Below are 24,125 nucleotides of genomic sequence, written 5' to 3' on the forward strand. Positions count from 1 at the left end.
AAATTGCAGGCGGACCTTAGGAAATTGGCAGACTGGCATCCAAATGGCAGATGAAATTTAATGTGGACAAATGCAAAGTGATGCACATTGGGAAGAATAACCTGAATCACAGTTACTGGATGCTAGGGTCCACCTTGTGGATTAGCGCCCAAGAAAAGGATCTGGGTATCATCGTAGATAATACGATGAAACCTTCTGTCCAATGTGCGGCGACAGACAAAAAAGCAAACAGGATGCTAGGAATTATTTAAAAAGGAATGGTTAATAAGACTAAGAATGTTATAATGCCCCTGTATTGCTCCATGGTGTGACCTCATGTGGAGTATTGCGTTCAATTCTGGTCTCTTTATCTCAAGAAAGAAATAGTGGCACTAGAAAAGGTTCAAAGAAGAGTGACCAAGCTGGTAAAGGGGATGGAACTCCTCTCATATGAAGAAAGACTAAAATGGTTAGAGCTCTTCAGCTTGGAAAAGAGACAGCTGAGGAGAGATATGATTGAAGTCTACAAAATCCTGAGTGGAGTAGAACGGGTACAAGTGGATCGATTTTTCACTCTGTCAAAAATTACAAAGACTAGGGGGACACTCAAAGTTGCAGGGAAATACTTTCAAAACCAATAGGAGGAAATTTTTTTCACTCGGAGAATAGTTAAGCTCTGGAATGCGTTGCCAGAGGATGTGGTAAGAGCAGATAGCGTAGCTGGCTTTAAGAAAGGTTTGGACAAGTTCCTGGAGGAAAAGTCCATAGTCTGTTATTGAGAAACACATGGGGGAAGCCACTGCTTGCCCTGTATTAGTAGTATGGAATATTGTTACTACTTGGATTTTGGCCAGGTACTAGTGACCTGGATTGGCCACCATGAGAACGGGCTACTGGGCTTGATGGACCATTGTTCTAACCCAGTAAGGGAATTCTCATATTCTTATGGATGGATTGGGTAAGTATTCTATTTCCTTTTATTGTTGTATCACCATGAAGGACTCTCACTAGTGTTCTAGGAGCTTATTGCAAAGTTAATTGGGAGTTCATTTGGATAAATTGTTTTTCTAAAATAACAAAAGAATACCTCCATTCTTGGATAACATTGAACAGTTTACCAAGAACCTCTACAAACCATAACCATAATTGTATTTCTCCAATGGTGTTAAAGATAATACACCAATTTATTTTTTGTATTTTGGGTGGTACTTTGTAGAGGAGAGTTTCCACATTTAAACAGCATTGTTCTTTTGCTAAGTGAGTTAATAAAGATATTGTCAAATAAAATGATTTAATTGCATTAAAACAGTTTAAATGTGCAACTCTAATAATTTATATTTTGAGAATAGTTGGTAAAACTAATGTTCTGTGGCTTTTATTTTTATTTTCTCCCATATATTAACAGCACATTATGGTTTGTTATTGTTTATTCCAGGTATTGACAAATTTTGGACACCAGGTCTCCATGATATTTAAATTGCACCATAGCACCTAGAATTTCATGCCCTCCAAAGTTTGTTTGTTTTGGGTTGTTGGTTTTTTTTTTGGGGGGGGGGTTTGCATAGGCTGCTGATACTGAAGAAATCATGAGGTTTAGTTCTATTTGACTACATAGTAGCATAACATAACATCGTACTTATAAACCACATGACCGTAAGTTCAATGTGGTGAATAATAGATTAGAAATAACATAACCTAAGGATGATTTAAATTAATTCGCTAAATATTTTGAAAAAAGATGAGTTTTCAATTTAGTTCTAAAGTGCTTGTAAGAGCAAGCACTATGCAACAGTGGCCTAAATTCCCTTGCGGTCTTCATTCTTGGTGGAATACATAGTAACATAGTAGATGACGGCAGATAAAGACCCGAATGGTCCATCCAGTCTGCCCAACCTGATTCAATTTAAATTTTTTTTTTTTTCTTCTTAGCTATTTCTGGGCGAGAATCCAAAGCTTTACCCGGTACTGTGCTTGGGTTCCAACTGCCGAAATCTCTGTTAAGACTTACTCCAGCCCATCTACACCCTCCCAGCCATTGAAGCCCTCCCCTGCCCATCCTCCTCCAAACGGCCATACACAGACACAGACCGTACAAGTCTGCCCAGTAACTGGCCTAGTTCAATCTTTAATATTATTTTCTGATTCTAAATCTTCTGTGTTCATCCCACGCTTCTTTGAACTCAGTCACAGTTTTACTCTCCACCACCTCTCTCGGGAGCGCATTCCAGGCATCCACCACCCTCTCCGTAAAGTAGAATTTCCTAACATTGCCCCTGAATCTACCACCCCTCAACCTCAAATTATGTCCTCTGGTTTTACCATTTTCCTTTCTCTGGAAAAGATTTTGTTCTACGTTAATACTCTTTAAGTATTTGAACGTCTGAATCATATCTCCCCTGTCTCTCCTTTCCTCTAGGGTATACATATTCAGGGCTTCCAGTCTCTCCTCATACATCTTCTGGCGCAAGCCTCCTATCATTTTTGTCGCCCTCCTCTGGACCGCCTCAAGTCTTCTTACGTCTTTCGCCAGATACGGTCTCCAAAACTGAACACAATACTCCAAGTGGGGCCTCACCAATGACCTGTACAGGGGCATCAACACTTTCTTCCTTCTACTGACTACGCCTCTCTTTATACAGCCCAGAATCCTTCTGGCAGCAGCCACTGCCTTGTCACACTGTTTTTTCGCCTTTAGATCTTCGGACACTATCACCCCAAGGTCCCTCTCCCCGTCCGTGCATATCAGCTTCTCTCCTCCCAGCATATACGGTTCCTTCCTATTAATCCCCAAATGCATTACTCTGGAAGGTACCCAACTTCTTAGTTGCCTGGAGGTGAGAAATAGCTCATTACTTGGAAAAGGGGTGTGGGGACTGGGATTTGATGGGTGAATATGAGAGAGAGAGAGACAGAGATATGGGGTATATGAGAAAAAGAGATTTTGGATACCAAGGCCTTGATAAATGTGAAGCAAGATGGCAATGGCATGCCATTGTACAGCTGGCAGCCTCCCTGACATCTATACAATGGCCTAGGTCTCAAAAGTCTCTTTCTCATATAACCATATATCACTATTTGTTCCCTGCTTTTTTTCCTTATTGACACAGAATGGGAATAGAGCCTTAGTAAATCTTATAAGTGCTGCTTGTAGGCTTCAGAGTGGATTCCCTTGACCTCCCACAAAGATTTAATTGGCAGCAGTTTTAGGTGGAGAGCAGTAAAAGAGGTCTCGCCATTTGGCTCTTAGGTTTTTTATCGCTGTGACCCAATGATTATAGCCAGAGGTGCAGAATGACAATGCACCTGTGGAGAGCCTACCTAGTTTGTGTCTCCAAATGTGTATTTTATGATAGTACAGTATTTAGTATTTCAGTCCACAGTTTGATTAAGGCCTGGTTATATTGAGGTTTGAACATTGAAAACAAATTTGAAATGAGAATTTATCAGTTACTCATTTTTGTTATTATCAAGGGCAGATAGGAATGCAGAACTAATAAACTGAAGGTGAATTTTTTATGTCATTCATCTGAATTCATTGGTGGATATGTCTTGACTTTTGCTTTTCAGGCTTCAAGCACCTCTGGATAACTTTTTCCAGGTGGGTAGGAATCGGACAGGAGCAGCACCAGCAGCGATGCCATCAGTTGAACCTGTGCCACTGCTAGACAGCAATGAGGGAAATAGCTCAGATGAGACACTTGAGCTGAGTGAATCGGATGAGGAACATAATGGTGGTAACAGCACGACAGAAGTGGAAGAGAATGAGCAAGAGGTCCAAGCTTTTATACCAAGTGTGGGAGGTTTGTGTCACAAACGGGGCTTGGAAATGTGGCTAACAGCACTGTTCTGTATTTAGTTTCTTTCTAAAAGAGGTGACAGATGAGTACATCTTTTTATGAAGTCCAGAGAATATTTTAGGATTATCATGACGTCGTTAGTGCCGTGCACTGAAAACCCTGGTAACTGGGTTTACAATGCAATAGGAATGGTATGCTGAACCACAGGATTGTTCATGCCTGCTTGCGAGCATTCTGCAGAAGATGTCAATCACAGCTTTTCAGCTCATCCTCCTCCCTGGTCTCTGCTGCAGGTGAGCATGAAAGCATAGTTCTGATCTCCCTTTATTTCGGCGGTCTTTTTGATTGTTCGTGGCTCTAGGACTGGCTGTGCCTGCTTGGAGAGGAGCAGACTCTTAAGCAGGGTAATCTGACTCAAGCACGCTCTAATGCGACAGTCCCATCTGAGTCGCCACTTAAGCAGCTAGCCTTGCTCTTAGGTGTGTAAAGTGTACAGGAATAATGGCCAATGACGCAAAATGTTCCAAAAAATTTATTGGGTTTATTAATTTCCATAACAACTATCAAAAGATTATTTGCATCATTGGGAGTCTTTACAGAGGTCGAAATCTGGCATTTCTAGCAAAGAATCCCAACCTATACTTCGTTGTTAAGAACATAAGAACATAAGAAGTTGCCTCCGCTGGGTCAGACACGAGGTCCATCGTGCCCAGTAGTCCGCACCCGTGGCGGCCCATCAGGCCCATGACCTGTAATGTGATCCTTCTCTGATCCCTTTTATCCTTCTATCTATACTCTGTCTAAAACCTATCTTTACCCCTATTTGTATCCTTCAATCCCCCTATCGTTCAGGAATTTATCCAAACCTTCCTTGAACCCCCGTAGTGTACTCTGTCCTATCACAACCTCCGGAAGCGTATTCCAGGTGTCCACCACCCTCTGTATAAAGAAGAACTTCCTAGCATTGGTTCTAAAATTGTCCCCTTTCAGCTTCTCTGAGTGCCCCCTGGTGCTTGTGGTTCCCAATAATCTGAAGAATCTGTCCCTTTCCACCCTCTCTATGCCCTTCATGATCTTGAAAGTCTCTATCATGTCTCCTCTGAGTCTCCTCTTTTCAAGGGAGAAGAGCCCCAGCCTTCCCAACCTGTCTGTGTATGAAAGGTTTTCCATACCTGTTATCATTTTCGTCGCTCTTCTCTGGACCCTTTCAAGTATCGCCATGTCCTTCTTGAGGTACGGTGACCAGTACTGGACACAGTACTCCAGATGCGGACGAACCATCGCACGATACAGTGGCATGATGACTTCCTTCTTCCTGGTCGTAATGCCCTTCTTAATAATACCCAACATTCTGTTTGCTTTCTTGGAGGCCGCTGCACATTGTGCCGTTGGTTTCATTGTAGTATCTACCAGTACACCCAAGTCTTTTTCAAGATTACTATCCCCTAGCACTGACCCCCCCATTTTGTAGCTGAACATCAGGTTTTTTTTTCCTAAATGCATGACCTTGCATTTCTCTATATTAAAACGCATTTGCCATTTGCTTGCCCACTCCTCCAGTTTGTTTAGGTCCCCTTGTAGGTCTTCACATTCTTCCGTGGTTCTAACCCTGCTGCAGAGTTTGGTGTCATCCGCAAATTTTATAACTTCACACTTCGTCCCTGCTTCTAGGTCGTTTATGAATACATTAAACAACAGCGGTCCGAGCACCGACCCCTGGGGAACACCGCTCGTGACCTTCCGCCAGTCCGAGTAGTGTCCCTTCACTCCGACCCGTTGCTTTCTGTCTGCCAACCAGTGTTTAATCCATCTGTGTACGTCCCCTTCCACCCCGTGGCTCCACAGCTTCCTAAGAAGCCGCTCATGGGGCACCGTGTCAAAGGCCTTTTGGAAGTCGAGATAGATGATGTCTATGGGTTCTCCTTTGTCCATCTGGCTGTTTATCCCTTCAAAAAAGTGCAGTAGGTTCGTTTGGCACGATCTTCCCTTGCAGAAGCCGTGCTGGCTCACTTTTAGTTGTCCATTTTTTTCTATGTGTTCGCAGATGGTGTCTTTTATTAGTGCCTCCATCATCTTGCCTGGGACTGAAGTCAAGCTCACTGGCCTGTAGTTTCCCGGGTCACCCCTCGATCCCTTTTTAAAGATAGGTGTGATATTTGCTATTTTCCAGTCTTCCGGGATCTCTCCAGTTTTCAAGGACAAGTTGCAAATTTGTCGGAGAGTTTCCGCTATTTCGTTCCTTAGCTCTTTTAGAACCCTTGGGTGGATTCCGTCCGGGCCCGATGATTTGTCGCATTTTAGTCTGTCTATCTGTTTGAGAACCTCCTCATGGCTTATCTCTATATGAACCAGTTTTTCCTCTTGATCTCCACTTATGATCTCTTCTGGTTCTGGTACATTCGATGTGTCCTCGCTCGCTCACCAATATATACCTTCTGTGACCAGTATGACATTATCCCTTGTCAACCAATCAGCTGACAGAGGCTGTCCTTAAGTTTGAACAAAGAAAATTCCTTTTGACATAGGAAAAAAGTTTCACAAATCATATTTTTGTTTATGCATACCCAATACCCTTTTTGTCATTCTCAAAAAGGTGAAATCAAATAGTTCGTCTGTTAAAGCCAGCCTGCATTTCTGCTTTCAGTATCTGCTGAAAAGTTTGTGTCCCTGTATTAAAAGTGAAACAGGAAAAAACTACTCCCCCTCCTTCCTATGCTGGAGGTCAAACTAGCTGACCTTTCCAGCTCTGGACCTCTCAAAGACTGGTACAGTGTCTCTGGCTCTAACTATTTCCAAATGTTGCCTCTTAGGCTCCCTTTAAGTCTCTTACATCTTATATGTAAGAACATGTGAAATTAAATACAAATCATTATCCCAGGACAAGCAGGCAGGTATTCTCACTAGTGGGTGATGTCATCCGACAGAGCCCCGATACGGACATCTTGCAAGCATGTCTTGCTTGAAGAAACTCAGAAGTTTCGAGATGCCCGCACCGCGCATGCGCCAGTGCCTTCCCGCCCGATGTACCGGGCGTGTCTCCTCAGTTCTTTTCTTTCCGCGGAGCTGAGAAGTTTCACTTCATTCTGCGCTGACTGAATTTCAGTAAATTTGCCTTCATTGTACCGCGTTTTTTGTTTCTTTGATTTATTTCAATTTTACTTTATATTTTCTTAAAAAAAAAAAAAAAAAAAGTTAAAATTATTTCTTCCGGCGGTTCGGCCGGGCCGGCCTCGTGGCTTAGGCCTAGCGCCTTCGACCTTGCGGCGACGATTTTCCGGCCTATGTCCCGGCCAATCACCGGTTTTAAAAAGTGCAGCAAGTGCCAGCGTGCGATTTCGTTGACGGACCCGCATCGACGCTGTCTTCAGTGTCTTGGTCCAGAACACGTTCTGAAATCGTGCCGGCCTTGTTCCACGCTCACTGCGCGCTCGTTCAAACGGCGCTGCTTGCTCTGGGAGTCGATGTTTAAGATGGAGACTGCCAAGGAGCCGTCTGCTTCAACTTCTGCTGATGTTTCGCCGGTCCGTTCGAAACCTGCATCGACAACTCCTGCATCTGGCATTGTGAAGCCGGCATCGTTCACTCCGACTTCTGCCTTAAGTTTGACATCGGTGCCTGTCCCCGTCTCCTCGGCTCAGGTACCGCCTTCCACTGTCCCTCCGGTGGTCATCAAAGTGCCTAAAGCTAGCAAGCAGAAGCACTTGGCCACAAAGGAGCGCGAAGACCGTGCTGGAGGACCCCCTATCGGTGCGGATCCCTCCATATCGGCTTCGCTGCGATCCCTGCTGGAAGCTCAGTTTGTCGAGCTTATGCAGTCTATGGGACCCCGGCTTATCGCCTCCATTCAGGGTGACCTCCCGGGGGCGGACCGCCCCCTCCCCCTCCTCCTCGTCGTTCGATCTCTCTGCTCGACGAGGAGGATCGACGGAGGGCGGCGGGAGCCTCCAGGCGGGCTTCGTTTAGTGATATGCCGCCTTTGGAGCCCATCACGCCTCCTCGACATCAGAGTACTTTGTCAGCCCCTGATAATCGGAGTCCTGGGCATACCGCATCGCAGGAAGAGTTTTTCCGCACTCCATACCAGACCTGGGTGGCACTGCGTGAGTCCGCATCCTTGCCACCTCTACGATCCACTGCATCTAGTCCCATCCATTCCTTGGAGGCTTCGGGGAATCGTGCGATGCATAGAAGATCTCGTTCCCCATCCCGTCACCGGGAGGGGCATTGATCTCGACACTCATCTCGACACTCCTCACGTCATTCGGAGGTGTCCCCGCAAAAGAAGATCCAGCGTATGGGATACTCCTCGTCGGATTTATCCCCGCCTGAGGGACCGGAGTATGAGGAACCATCTACCTCCTATTCTCCTTGCCGCTCCCAGCTCTCTCTGGACCCGGAGGCTTCCACTGCTTCTAGTCCGTCTCGCCGGCCGGCGCTGGCGGACCAACTGTCCTTTTCCTCCTTCCTCCGACAAATGGCGGATGACTTGGATGTAACTTTGGACACTGGTTCTCGATATTCTAAGGAGTATCTGGACACCATGCATTTGCCTCACCCTCCGGCGGAGACGCTCCGGCTTCCTCTGCATAAACTGCTTGACCAGACTTTCATGCGTTGTTTTGAGACACCATATTCCATCCCTGCAGTTCCCAGTAAGTTGGATGCTCGATACCGCATCGTCCACCACAAAGGGTTTGAGGGGGCACAACTATCTCATCAGTCCCTTCTGGTCGAGTCCTCCCTCAAACGATCTCATCCCTCCCAGGTTTACGCCTCAGTACCACCGGGCCGTGAAGGGAGGACGATGGATAAATTTGGTAGACGTATCTACCAGAACTCGATGATGGCGACTCGAGTGCTCAATTACAATTTCTTCTTCTCTTCATATTTGGACTTCTTCTTGCCGGTGCTCCGCAAGTTCATCCCTTTTATCGATGCTCAGGCTCGATTCGAGTTTGAAGAGGTGGTGGCGACCCTTTCCCAGTTACGCCTGCAGCTGATGCAATCCTCCTACGATGCCTTCGAGCTCTCGGCACGTGCTGCGGCCTGTTCGGTCGCCATGCGTCGCCTTGCATGGCTTCGTACGATTGATATGGATCCGAATCTCCAAGACAGACTTGCAAATGTGCCTTGTGCGGGGGCGGATCTGTTCGATGAGTCTATCGAGATTGTTACTAAGAAGCTTTCGGATCATGAGAAGTCCTTCCAGTCTATTCTACGGCCTAAGCCCAAGCCTCAACAGTCTCGTCCCTCTAGGCCGCCTCTGATTTACCAGCGGCGTTATCAGCCGAGGCAGACTCCTCCTGCGAGGCAACCTGCGAAGAGACAGCCTCCCCAGAAGCCTCAGCAGAAGCCTCAGATGCCGGCTGCACCCAAGGCTACTCAGCCTTTGACTCTCTTCCAGGGAGCATAACCGACTTCGTTCTGTCTCCCCCCGTTTTTCCCATTGGGGGTCGTCTCCATCATTTTTGTCATCGATGGGAGACAATCACCACGGACCTTTGGGTCCTCACCATCGTAAGAGAGGGATACTCTCTTCGTTTCCAACAGGTCCCCCCGGACCTCCCGCCAAGAGAGTATCCTTCCAACTTGACGCAGACCGCTCTTCTCCTCCAGGAGGCTCAGGCTCTGCTTCGGCTTCGGGCCGTCGAGCCGGTTCCATTAGATCAGCAAAACCGGGGGTTTTACTCCCGGTACTTCCTGGTCCCGAAGAAGACGGGCGATCTGCGTCCCATTTTGGACCTTCGAGTCCTCAACAAGTTTTTGGTCAAGGAGCGGTTCCGCGTGCTGACCCTTGCTTCTCTCTACCCCCTCCTCGAGCAGAACGATTGGTTATGCTCTCTGGACCTCAAGGAGGCCTACACTCACATCCCTATTCATCCGGCCTCCCGCAAGTTCCTCAGATTTCGGGTGGGACATCTACATCTGCAGTATCGAGTGCTTCCATTCGGCCTTTCCTCGTCTCCCAGAGTCTTCATGAAGTGTCTGGTGGTGGTGGCCGCTGCACTTCGGAACATGGGTCTTCAGGTGTTTCCATACCTCGACGACTGGCTCATCAAGGCACCGTCGGCTCCAGGGGTCATTTCGGCGACCTTGACTATAATTTGTTTCCTGCAGAGTTTGGGCTTCGAGATCAACTTTCCCAAGTCACATCTTCAGCCCACCCAGTCTCTCCCCTTTATCGGGGCTGTCCTGGATACCATTCAACTTCGAGCATTCCTTCCTCCTCAACGCATGGATGCTCTCCTTTTACTCTGCCAGTCGGTGTCTTCTCGCCAATCCATCTCAGCGAGACACATGATGGTCCTCTTGGGCCACATGGCGTCTACAGTTCATGTGACGCCTTTTGCCAGACTACATCTCAGAATTCCTCAATGGACCCTGGCATCTCAGTGGACTCATGTGTCCGACCCGTTGTCTCGTCACATTGTAGTCACTCCTGCTCTACGGCAGTCTCTTCTCTGGTGGATGACCTCTTCGAATCTATCCAGAGGTTTGCTGTTTCACTCTCCTCCCCACCAGAAAGTTCTCACTTCGAACTATGCATGGGGGGCTCATCTGGATGGTCTTCGCACTCAGGGGTTCTGGACCAGTGCTGAACGACTCCATCAAATCAATCTTCTGGAGCTCAGAGCCATCTTCAATGCCCTCCAAGCTTTCCAGCATCTACTTCACGACATGGTGGTCCTTATTCGCACAGATAATCAGGTCGCCATGTATTATGTCAACAAACAAGGGGGCACGGGCTCGGCCCCTCTTTGCCAGGAAGCTCTTCGAGTCTGGGATTGGGCGGTTCGCCACAACACCTTCCTCAAAGCTGTCTACATTCAGGGGAAAGACAACGTCTTGGCAGACAAATTGAGTCGTCTTCTCCAGCCTCACGAATGGACGCTCCACTCCGACCCCATTCATCAGATCTTTGCTCAGAGGGGAACGCCTCAGATAGACCTCTTTGCAGCCCCCCACAACTTCAAACTGCCTCAGTTTTGCTCCAGGATCTACACTCCTCACCGCCTCGAGGCAGACGCCTTTCTACTGGATTGGGGGAATCGCTTCCTATATGCGTTTCCTCCATTTCCTCTCATTCAAAAGACTCTGGTCAAGTTGAGATCAGACCATGCCACCATGATTCTGATTGCTCCTCGGTGGCCCAGACAACCTTGGTACTCCCTTCTACTTCAACTGAGCAGCAGGGAGCCAGTACTTCTTCCAGTGTTTCCTTCACTACTTACTCAACATCAAGGTTCACTACTTCATCCCAACCTGCAGTCCCTCCACCTGACAGCTTGGTTCCTTTCAACATAACTCCTCACCAGTTTTCTCAAGCAGTGAGGGAGGTCTTGGAGGCTTCCAGGAAGCCTGCTACTCAACAATGCTATTCTCAAAAATGGACTAGATTCTCTTCCTGGTGTATTTCCAATGCCACGGAACCTCAGCGAGCTTCCCTATCTTCTGTATTGGACTATCTTCTACACCTGTCTCAGTCTGGTCTCAAGTCTACCTCTATACGAGTCCACCTGAGTGCTATTGCGGCTTTCCATCAGCCTCTACAGGGGAAACCTTTGTCTGCTCATCCTGTGGTTTCCAGATTTATGAAAGGACTTTTTCATGTCAACCCTCCTATCAAACCTCCTCCTGTGGTTTGGGATCTCAATGTTGTCCTGTCTCATCTTATGAAGCCTCCGTTTGAACCTCTCAACAAGGCTCCACTTAAGTATCTCACCTGGAAGGTGGTTTTTCTGGTGGCCCTTACGTCTGCTCGTAGGGTCAGTGAGCTTCAAGCCCTAGTGACGGATCCACCGTTCACTGTATTCCATCATGACAAGGTGGTCCTCCGTACTCATCCGAAATTCCTGCCTAAAGTGGTTTCTGAATTTCATCTCAACCAATCTATTGTACTTCCAGTGTTTTTTCCAAAGCCTCATTCTCACCCTGGAGAATCAGCTCTTCACACTCTGGACTGTAAACGTGCTTTGGCTTTCTACTTAGATCGCACCAAGCCACACAGAACTGCTCCTCAACTTTTCGTCTCCTTTGATTCAAACAAGTTGGGACGACCTGTATCGAAGCGCACCATCTCCAACTGGATGGCGGCTTGTATCTCTTCCTGCTCTGCCCAGGCTGGATTATCCCTTCCCTGTAAGGTCACAGCCCATAAGGTCAGAGCAATGGCAGCCTCTGTAGCCTTCCTCAGATCGACACCGATTGAGGAGATTTGTAAGGCTGCCACTTGGTCCTCGGTTCATACATTCACCTCTCATTATTGTCTGGATACTTTCTCCAGACGGGATGGACAGTTTGGCCAAACAGTGTTACAAAATTTATTCTCTTAAGTTGCCAACTCTCCCACCATCCCATTGGGGTTAGCTTGGAGGTCACCCACTAGTGAGAATACCTGCCTGCTTGTCCTGGGATAAAGCAATGTTACTTACCGTAACAGTTGTTATCCAGGGACAGCAGGCAGCTATTCTCACGTCCCACCCACCTCCCTTGGGTTGGCTTCTCAGGCTAGCTACCTGAACTAAGGAGACACGCCCGGTACATCGGGCGGGAAGGCACTGGCGCATGCGCGGTGCGGGCATCTCGAAACTTCTGAGTTTCTTCAAGCAAGACATGCTTGCAAGATGTCCGTATCGGGGCTCTGTCGGATGACATCACCCACTAGTGAGAATAGCTGCCTGCTGTCCCTGGATAACAACTGTTACGGTAAGTAACATTGCTTTCTCACATCATTCATACCACATATCACACACATAATCACTCATGGGATCCCATCACACACACCCAGCACGGTATATTGCATTCATAAGATACATATAACTATCTTTATTCAAAAATGTGAAACCCTATATCTTCCACAAGCCAGACTGAGAGGTCTGATATTAATTAGAGCCATGAGGCTCAAGGCGGGAAAATTGCACAAAGACACAGAAAGAAAGAAAACAAGATAGAGTCATTAATCCCTCTAGAAGTATGTTACGCATTACCTGATTCCCTCTATGGTCTGGCTTAAAAGCAAAATACATAAAAAGAATATTATTATACTTTTCCTTAATATTAATCTGTAATGTGTTTTTCTGGCCTTGGCTACATCCATATTAATAATAATAATAATAATAAATCCATTAAAGCATACTTTGATAACTCTGCCTTCAGAATCTTGGTACAATCCCTCGTATTAAGTCAACTCGACTACTGTAACATCGCCTACTTAGCAATCCCCCAAAAGAATATGCAACGATTACAACTAATGCAAAACACTGCGGTCAGACTAATCTTCGGTCTAAAGAAGTTCGATCACGTGACGCCATACTTCAAACAGCTACACTGGCTGCCGATGGAAGCTTGTGTAAAGTTTAAGTTCGCCTGCCTCTGTTTTAAAGTTTTCTACGGTCTAACCACTAAATACATCACTGACCTATTCTCCTTCTCAGCCAACAAACACAAGAGAAGCTCCCACTCGCACTTCGTTTCTCCCCCGGTTAGAGGATGCAAACTAAAAAAACACCATGAGCATCTTCTCTCACATCAGGCTGCTCTATGGGGTAAAGACCTAGAACAACTCCTATTGCCCACCACTTATGAGGTATTCAGGAAACGCCTCAAAACTCACCTATTCCTGAAATACCTAGACAGCTGACCCACTTCCCTCCTTCCCCTCTCTTGCCCTTTCTCCCCATTGTTCCCACATCCCTTAAGTTAACTCAACTTGTACGTCAACTCAACTTGTACCCTGCTAATCTTCTGTAAACCGCATAGAACTTAACGGTATTGCGGTATATAAACTGTTATTATTATTATTATTACATCCATATTCAGATTTTTATTCACCAACTTTTCGTATGCTTCTATTGGGCATGGCCTTAACTAATATGAAACCTAAAATCATACAACCCAGCGGTATATATCACAATCACAAAATTACTATAGAATACCACTTATATAAAACAATTCACATCAGTATTGTTAAACGGCCTCAGAGATGGAGCCTACGCACAGCCATACAATCACAAGCTGGGATGATCCACGTAGATATAATACTCCTGCTCCAATCATTGGCCAATAAATACTTGTTTTAACTTTTTTTGTGCTATTTTTTAAAGCTAATATAAACCCTTCACCAATCATTACTGAAGATATAGTGCATTTTCAAAAAAATCTTCAGCAAATACTGTGCATATTGTCCAAATTTGAAAAGCTAGACCGTACAACTTATCTTTATTGTTGAATAGTCTTCGCTGTGGGAGTCTTTTTTTAAAAAACCTCAGTCAGTTCATGTCCGTCTGCCGACGCGGCCAGCGTTTCGCGGGAATTACATACATCCGCTGCATCAGGGCCACCGGGACATTAACAATCACACGCACACTGAGCAGCTGCTTCTCCCAGGTTCTCTTTCCTCTGATCCTGGCTCATCCTTGATATATGGCTCTTCCCCTCGTTCAATGCGGCATATGATGTCAGGAGCGACGGTCAGAGATCCTGTTCCTAGTGAGATCAGGGTCTGATAATTCTCCTTTATCACCTCCCTGTAAAGCTCCTTCTGCTCTTCTGGGGGAGCCCTGCGGGGAGGGAGGGGGACGGGGCTGGATCTGGGGCTCTGGAGGGGGGCGGGGTGGTGGCTGCGGGGCTTTCTGCTCGGCGGGTGCAGGAGACATTTGAAGACATCGCTGTCTCTTTCTCCCAGGAGGAGTGGGAGTATTTAGATGAAGAGCAGAAGGAGCTTTACAGGGAGGTGATGAAGGAGAATTATCAGACCCTGATCTCACTAGGAACAGGATCTCTGACCGTCGTTCCTGACATCATATGCCGCATTGAACGAGGGGAAGAGCCATATATCAAGGATGAGCCAGGATCAGAGGAAAGAGAACCTGGGAGAAGCAGCTGCTCAGTGTGCGTGTGATTGTTAATGTCCCGGTGGCCCTGACGCAGCGGATGTATGTAATTCCCGCGAAACGCTGGCCGCGTCGGCAGACGGACATGAACTGACTGAGGTTTTTTAAAAAAAGACTCCCACAGCGAAGACTATTCAACAATAAAGATAAGTTGTACGGTCTAGCTTTTCAAATTTGGACAATATGCACAGTATTTGCTGAAGATTTTTTTGAAAATGCACTATATCTTCAGTAATGATTGGTGAAGGGTTTATATTAGCTTTAAAAAATAGCACAAAAAAAGTTAAAACAAGTATTTATTGGCCAATGATTGGAGCAGGAGTATTATATCTACGTGGATCATCCCAGCTTGTGATTGTATGGCTGTTCGTAGGCTCCATCTCTGAGGCCGTTTAACAATACTGATGTGTATTGTTTTATATAAGTGGTATTCTATAGTAATTTTGTGATGGCCTTAACTAACACATATGTTTGTATCTAACTAGAGTTACCCAGAACCATACGAAAAGCAGGCGTGTTATGTAGAAAAAAAATCCACAAAATTACTGCACCATATCCTGCACACTATCCATTCCATTAACACATTATAGTCCCTTACAGCCCACAAGCGAGTGCCACTCCTCACTCTGTCTGCATCTTGGCAGGTGTATCCTTCAAGGACCAATCCAACAAACCTGCTGAATATTTGTGGAGTTCAGGTTTCTGGGCCCTCAGCATTTGCTTGCTTCCTTGACTCGATCAGGAGCTTGAGCAGGCTGTTGGGCATCAATAGTGTCCTTTGGGGTGCTCATGGAGCTGGCTGCGATTTTGCCCCCTTCTCTTTTCACACCTATAAGTGATCTTGGCGACACACATGGCCAAAGTGGACAATATTCAATTGGATTACCTCAGCAGACCAGATATTAGATCCAGGAGAGTGGACATTATCTCTGCAATCAAATAGTCTTTTAATGGGTAATCTCAAAAGTCATGCACACCAAAGAATCACAGAGTCACAAAAGCAGTCAAGTTCAACTATTCATGAAGAATATCCTTATTGAGGACCATATGGGGTATCAGACAAACAGCGTAGTTTGAAGGGAGAAATTCTTCATTTGCCCCACAGAACCACCTCCTCCGTTTTATCTTTTTTATTTTGCTTATTTCATTATAAATTATTTTTCCTGTCAGTTAATTGTCTTATCGTTTCATATGAACATATATAAGGTTACTTAGCTTTCAGCATTTAGCTTAAGATCAATCCCCTGAACGCCAACGCGTTTCGGATGTCTTTGTCAAGGCGACATGGGGAGCTGAAAAACCAAGAAACAAATCATTAGGGTTAAGGCCTCCAACCAAACTATTAACAATTTTTTTAGAATTTTTTAGGACGACCCAAACCCACCCGTTATGCTACATTACTTACATTTATAGGAAACATGCACAGCGTACCGCCAACTGGCTTAGAAAAGCAAGCCGCGGCGTACTAACTCTGGGATTTAAATACCCCTCCCAAATGACGACATTTCCGGGGACACAAACTACATTGCCTCATAAAATTTAAAGAGAAAAGAACCTATTTAAACCTGAGCAACATCTTGACCTATTAAGGAGACATATTAAACTAGTAAAAAGACCCTAAAGCCAGACTTAAAGGTCAGCTTGGGCTAACCAGTCCGATGATTTCTTTAACCCCTTAGGGGACATCGAGTCTAATATGAACATCCACCGGAGCTCATAACGGTGTTTGTCGGGTTGTCTGATACCCCATACGGTCCTCAATAAGGATATTCTTCATGAATAGTTGAACTTGACTGCTTTTGTGACTCTGTGATTCTTTGGTGTGCATTATCTCTGCAAGCATTCCAGGCTATTGTGAGCAGATGGGGTTGCATGATGTTCGACCTCATGGTAACTGCAAAAAATAAGAAGGCACATTGGTTCTTCAGCTGAAGATAATGAGCCCGGAAGTGCAGGTCTAGACACCCTGGTTCAATGTGACCAGAGACCGGGTTGCCATACGTGTTAATCCCCCTGGCCCATCATAGGCCAGGTGATCCACTATATAATTCATCACATGGGACTAGTGGTCTTCAAAACACCAGATTGGCCCAGGCGCCTGTGGTATGCAGATCTCATTTGCTTACAAAAGGAGCAAAGTCTCAGACTCCATGTGCGTCTCTACTTGCTCTCGTAGGGGCTGATTGCCATGGAAGATCTAGAACACTTTGGTCATATGGCATAGCTCTTGAGCATGCAGCACTAGACCATAAAAGGTACTCGAAGTAGTCATTGCTACTCTGCTTAAAGCCAGCAACAGTTTCAGCATATACTAAGGCATGGGAGACGTTCCAGTGCTGGTGCAGCAAAGAAAAATTAGAGCCAGGTAATGCCTCCATCTCACCCATATTGGCATTCTTGCAGGAGGGCCTTGGCAAGGGGATAGCAGTGGCATCCCTTAGAGTTCAAGTAGCAGGACTCTCCTTATGGGGCCAAAAGAAGAGAGCTTCACTAGCGACCCACCCAGACATAGGTTCATGAAGGGTCTCCTGATTAGAGCACTGTTTCCATCCTGGAATCTTAATGTGATCTTAACAACAACACAGCAGAACCCTGTATGAACCCTTACAGGAAGCTTCCTTCATTGATCTGATGGTTAAAGCAGTTTTCTTGGTGGCGATTGCTTCTGCCAGGAGAGTCTCAGACTTGCAGGCCCTGTCGTGTAGAGAACTGTTTCTCTGTATCATGGAGGTGGGAGTGACTTTTTACTAAAAGTCATTTTGGCGTTCCATATCAACCAAGAATTAAGACTGACTGTTTAGATTGTAAGCTCTTTCAAGCAGGGACTATTTTCTTATTCTTTGTGACTGTACAGCGCTGCGTACATCTGGTAGCGCTATACATTAGATAGATTGTGAGCCCACCGGGACAGATAGGGAAAATGCTTGAGTACCTGATTGTAAAACCACTTAGATAACCTTGATAGGTGGTATATAAAATCCTAATGAAACTTGGAAACTTGAAACTTGATTAATAGTAGTAGTATTTCACCTCACAGGGGCCAATATAAGGACAAGGCCTTAAAAGTTTTGGACATCAGAGTAACCAATGAGTTTCGCATCTCAGAGCATCTTTTTGTCTTAACCAGTCAGGGATGGTGAAGCAGGCCTGGCTTCGAGGCTACCATCTCTAGATGGAATTGTTGAGCTATATTCTCTGCCTACATTGGTTGCGGCAAACAACCGCCTGACTCCTTGAAGGTGCACTCAATAAGAGGAATGGCCTCCTCTTGGGAAGAAGCTTGTGTGATTCCACTCAAGGAGATTTGTAGATCAGCAGTGTGTTCCTCCATTCATACCTTCACCAAATTCTAGAGGGTGGACATAGGGCAGGAGGAAGCCACTTTCAGATCCTTGGTACTTCCAGCAGGCTCATCTGTCCCACCCGGGAGTTTGGGGACTACTTAGGTACATCCCTACAGTTCAGCATACCATTCCTACTGCACTGGAAAAAAGAGATCAGGTTCAAAAATATAAATTTCGCTGCTCTCTATATAATCACTAATTCTTATTATATTTTCATTTCTTTAAATTTCTTGTAAACCGTGCCGAGCTCTATCTTTATAGAGAAGATGTAGTATATAAGCTTGAAGTTTAGTTTAGTTTTTACCTTGATGATATCTTTTCCAGTAGATAGAAATGGTATGCTGAAACCCCATCCCCACCTTACCCAACAATTATAGGATGTGCCTGCTGTGTGACTTAAATTTTCTGGTCAGTTTCAAAGTTAGGATTTTTCTGTCAGTCGGATTATGAGATTATGAAGAGTCTCTGTATATATTTAAAAGTGAATTATTTTGAGCTCCATAAATGTTAAGGCTGTTATGTTCTTTAACTTCTAATTTTTTCTGGCATTGATGTTTTAATTGCTTTACTGTTCATTCAGTGATTTTTAATTAATCTGAGCAGATCAGATACTTGGTTTTGGGGAGTTCCCTGTATATTCCTCCTCCTCCTCCAGTCTCTTTTTTTTTTTAATAATTTTTATTGAAAGAGCAGCCAGCACCATAACAAAACAGGCAGTCCCGGGAGGACTGTAGTAACACTCAACCATGAAAAGACAAATTCAGTAACTCCAGGGAGTATATGCTGTGCAGAAATAATACAAACCAACAACAACAATACCGGTCATGGCTTGAAAGTGGTGTCCACCACATGGGTACAGAACTAAGGGAATTAGAAGGCCTCGGGGAACAAAGTAAGGCTGTTTAACTTTTTTGGGTACTATCTCTTCTTATAGAGCTGTTGCCAGCTTTGGTATGAACAGAAGAGGCAGCAGAGACTGGGGAGAAGGAGGAGCAGCTGAAAAGCTGTGATTGACATCTTCTGCAGAATGCTCATGAGCAGGCATGGACAACCCTACTGTTCGGCATACCATTTCTGTCTATTGGAAAAGATATCAAGGTAAGAATCTAATCTCTTTTTGATTCTCACTGCAGCTCCTTGTAACTCTGGGCAAGTCACTTAATCCTCTCAGGTACAGAACTTGGATTTGTGATCTCACTAAAGAGAGAAAGTACCTGCATATAATACAGTGGAACCTTGGTTTGTGAGCATAATTTGTTCCAGAAGCATGGTCATAAACCAAACTGCTCGTATATCAAAGCGAGTTTCCCCATAGAAAGTAAGGGAAACTCAGATGATTTGTTCCACATTCCAAAAAGACCCCCTCCCCCCCCGGGACTGACTTCCTCCCCCCAAACCCTTACCTTGGCACTGGCACGCAGCACCAACCCACAAGACATATGTGTGCCGGTGCCAAAAGAGTCTGCCACTGATCTATGCTGGGCTGTTGAAGGGCCTTGAGCATCTGCGCATGTTCAAGTCCTTCTGGTTCCCACTCTCATGAGAATCTAGGAGAGAGTGGGTGCCAGAAGGCCTTGAGCATGCATAGATGCTCAAGGCCCCACAGCAGACCAGCATAGATCAGCGGTAGGCTCTTTCGGCACCAGAACGCGTATGTCCTGTGAGTTGGTGCTGCGTGCCGGTGTCCACTCGGGGTAAGGGTTTGGGGATAAGCCGCGGGGGGGGCATAAACCGTGTTACTTGCAAACTGAGATTTGACTGTAAATGTAATCCACTTTGGTTGTACCACACAAAGTTAGTGTGGTACAACCAATGACCTATGACCTTTACAGTTGAAAGAGATTTGGAACCAAGTTACCTTTTATTTCACATTTAATGGGACATTGCTGAAAATCTCTCCCCTCTCTGCAGACAAGTTCTGGAAATTGGTCATTACCAGGGACCCCAAAATTGCAGGAACCCTAGTGGGCTGAGTTATGTCACCTCTTTAGAATCCCTGTAGGTAAATGCAAGGCTGGACAATTCACACTATGGTGCCTATTAGTGCTGCTTGATTCACCAATTTGAATCGATTCACTGATTCAGTTGACAAAAAAAATCAGACTCGCTGATTCAGTGATCAACACCCCACCGGCCCTGTTGAGCCCTGACATACCTTTGGGGTCTTAAAGTAGTGGTGGTGGTGGCCAGCCAACAGTCTTCCACACCAGGCCTTCCCTCTGCCTTTGTCACTGATGACGCGGCAAAAGGAAACCCTGCCTGTTCATAGCACTGCCTCTGCCAGCCAGCCACCACCACAACTGCTGCTGCTTTGGAAGGTCTGGAGGTATATCAGATCTCATGGAGGTGGGGGTTGGTAGGGAGCTGCTGCACAGGGGGATGAGAGGGGAGGAAAGCTGCTGCACATGGTGGAAGAGAGGAACATGGGGTGGAGGAAAGGGAGGGAGAGATGCAACAAAGAGGTAGAAAAGGATGAGAGGGAGAAATCCTGCATCTGGTGGAGGGGAGGGAGTCATGCATGAAGGAAAGAGGGAGAAATGTTGGACATAGGGTGGAGGGCAGGGAGAGATGGTGCATGGGGGAGAGAGAAAGAAATGTTGCACATGATAATGGAGGGGAGATTCTGCTTGGAGGAGAATAGAGAAGTTTGACCTGGGGCACAAAGCAGAGAGAGATGATAGACAGTGGGAAAGAAACAAAAATGTTGGATATGGTAGTGGAAAGTAGAAAAAAATGTTATTTTTTATTTTGTGATAACAATATGTCAGCTTTGAAATGTGTATCCTACCAGAGCTGGTGTTAGACAGCAAACATGAGCTAGGACCTAACAGAGAGAGGAAAAGTCTTTTTTGTTTATTTTGTTTACACCACAGCCCCAGCATAGGGTTGGAAAGGGCAAAGGGGGTTGGGGTGGATGAAGAGGCTACAAAATAAACCTGCCAGGATATTTGGAGGAAAAAACCTCCCACATGATTGGGTGGAAAAAGAAACGAATTGAAAAATCGATTCAATAGACCAAATCGAATATAAAAATTTTTCCCTGAATCCCGCAGCACGAGTGCCTACTTAAGATCCATTCTCCCCCTCTTTCTTGAAGCCATTGCTGCTCAGCTGTGTTGCATCCTCTCTTCTGGTACCAATGCTTAACTGTATTATCCATTTTGCTTTCCTGTTCATGCTCCTGCACTTTTTGCTGCTGATTCAAACTTTCTAGTTCTCCATAGATTTGACACTTACTAGTTTATGTGCTCAAATCATGAGACTTAAAACCCAGTTGATAGAGAAAACTGCTGTAGGTATGAAAGCAGTTCTCCTATAAATTGAAGAGTTTCCTCTATACTCCCCTCCAGGAACTCTGCTCATCAGACAAGTCCCTCCTCTCTATACCCTTCTCCTCTACCACCAACTCCCGTCTCTGTCCCTTTTACCTTGCTGCGCCACATGCTTGGAACAACCTGTCTGGCTCGCTACTTCGTACTCTGTCTCTAGTGGTATTCAAAGTAAACAAGAATCTCTACTATCCTGTTTAAACTGGTGTTCCAAATTTAATAATTACACAAATATGATATATTTCCAGTCAAATATGTTTATTAAAAGTCATTTAATGACAGAATAATCTTGCATCCATCAAGCTCATAGATTATTTGTACAATGGAGATTCTCTCTACGGCAGTGTAACTCCGTCTTGCTGTAGAGAAGAATCCCAATTGCCAGTATCAGTTCTGTCTCTATACCTAACTGACATCATTTTTCCCTACCTTCATATAATTGGTTAAAACATTTTTCCTTCCATATAAGGCATTTTTTGTATACATTTCATGCATAGTAAGAGGTGTGGCTTTTACTAACAAAGACAGTCTTTTGGCTTTTACAGATAACAGGCTTAAAGAAAAGTGTTTTCAAAGTATAACACTTATATATGTATTTATCCCAGGACAAACAGGCAGCATATTCTTAACGTATGGGTGACGTCACCGACGGAGCCCCGGTACGGACACCTTTTACTAGAAAGTTCTAGTTGGCCGCACCGCGCATGCGCGAGTGCCTTCCCGCCCGACGGAGGAGTGCGTGGTCCCCAGTTTCTTCGTTTCCGCGGAGCGAAGAAGTCGCATGTGTTTCAACGGCTCGCGTATTTTTTCGATTTTCTTCTATTTTTTTTCCTTCGGATTCCTTTAATTTTCTTTTAAAAAATAAAACTTGTCGAGTTTTCATTATTTTTTCGAACCGGCCCCTGCGGGGCCTGTTGTCACCATACAGGCCTCCGGCTTTGATTTTGCGGAGGCCGTGTTTCCCTTCATGCCCCCTCAACCGGGTTTTAAGAAGTGCCAGCGGTGTGCACGCCCAATCTCTCTCACCGACCCGCACAATTGGTGCCTGCAGTGCTTGGGTCCAGAGCATCGGGCTGACACCTGCACCCGCTGTGCTACGCTTAAAAAGCGCACATTGAAAAATAGGCAGATCCAGCAAAATATTTTGTTCAGTACCAGATCTGCCATGGAAACTGCTGCGACGTCGACAGCACCCCAAAAGTCGGCACCGACGACGTCGACACCACCAGACCCTTCCTCGGGGTCGTTGGGCCCAGGTAAGCCGGCTAAGAAGCTTTCCATTTCCCTCGAGCGCCCTTATGCCACGGTTGCGACACCGGCCCTCCCGGCACCGCACCGACCCTGCAAACGCTCCGCTCCGATATCAGTGAGTGCCTCATCATCGGCCTCTTCATCGCCGGAGCGTAGAGCGGCACCTCTGGTACCGAAGAAGAAAAAAGCGGTACCGGTGCCTCCCCTGGATGATCGCATCGCGGCCATACTCCAAACACAGTTACAGGAGCAGCTGCAGCAACAACTCCAACAACTGCTGCCGGCGTTGCACATGGCGCCGCACCTTCCGGTACAGGACCGGTCCGAGCCTCGCACTGTCCCATCGGTATCGACCCCCCTCGGTACCGATTAATACCTCCATGCCGGTGCTCTTGGCTGAAACACCTACAGCGCATACCCGTGCTGCTGCCGATCCTGCCCGGTCCCGGGAACGACATCGGTCTTCCTCACCCGGTACCGCCTCGATGCGCTCAGGCAAATCTCTCTCAAAGACCTGCCATACCGAGCCCTCTACACCAATGTCCAAACGTGCACACCCCGACGTTAGAGACCCAGACTTGTGGGAAGACTCACCACACGGTACCGAAGAGGACGCTTCGTCAACCGACGAAGAACCCTCCATGACCGACACCGTCTCAAAACCAGAGCAATCCTCTTTCTCTAAATTCCTTAGGGAGATGTCAGCAGCTCTTTCCATCCCCTTAGAGTCCGACTCTAAAAAGTCTCAGGCTTTTCTCGATGCCCTAGACTTTGAGCAACCTCCCAAGGAATTTCTAAAGTTGCCCGTCCACGACATCTTACGGGAAAATTTCTATAAAAACTGGGAGACTCCCCTCACTGTTCCCGGGGCCCCTCGCAAATTGGATAGCTTGTACCGGGTTATTCCAATCCCAGGGTTTGACAAACCTCAATTGCCCCACGAATCCCTCCTGGTGGAATCTACTTTAAAAAAATCTCAGGGTTCCAGTGTATATGCCTCCACCCCTCCTGGCAGAGAGGGAAAAACTATGGATAAATTTGGTAAGCGCCTTTTCCAAAATGCCATGCTAGCCAATAGAGCAAACAATTACACCTTCCACTTCTCCTTCTACATGAAGCATCTGGTGCAACAGCTCTCCTCCTTACAGAAATATCTTCCTGAATGTAAGGTCCCTCTTTTCCAGCAACAAATTTCCAGCCTCCTCCAACTCAGGAAGTTCATGGTTCGCTCCATCTACGACTCGTTTGAGCTGACCTCTCGCGCATCTGCCATGGCGGTGGCTATGCGCCGGTTGGCATGGCTGAGAGTCTCTGACCTAGACATTAACCACCAGGACCGCCTGGCTAACGCACCTTGTCTGGGTGATGAACTCTTCGGAGAGTCCCTGGACTCGACAACCCAGAAGCTCTCAGCACATGAGACCAGGTGGGACACTCTGATCAAACCTAAAAAGAAGACTCCGCCGGCTCGCCCCTACAGACAACAGTCTTCTTACCAACGCAGGTTCTCGGTCAGACCTCTCAACCCGCCTC

The 24,125-nt window shown here is 46.1% G+C and overlaps 1 protein-coding gene across 6 annotated transcripts in view; it reads left to right on the top strand.

Annotated features, from left to right (window-relative positions):
• Positions 1 to 24,125, top strand: part of RFWD3 (ring finger and WD repeat domain 3) — a 395,707-nt gene that overhangs the window by 160,941 nt on the left and 210,641 nt on the right. For all 6 annotated transcript variants that reach the window (XM_033942519.1, XM_033942524.1, XM_033942520.1 and 3 more), the window contains one exon: positions 3,547 to 3,779. In XM_033942519.1, the coding sequence (XP_033798410.1) occupies positions 3,547 to 3,779 (233 nt within the window). The remainder of the gene's footprint in view (positions 1 to 3,546; positions 3,780 to 24,125) is intronic.

The sequence above is a fragment of the Geotrypetes seraphini genome, chromosome 4 (assembly GCF_902459505.1).
Source record: "Geotrypetes seraphini chromosome 4, aGeoSer1.1, whole genome shotgun sequence".
NCBI classification, from domain to species: domain Eukaryota; kingdom Metazoa; phylum Chordata; class Amphibia; order Gymnophiona; family Dermophiidae; genus Geotrypetes; species Geotrypetes seraphini.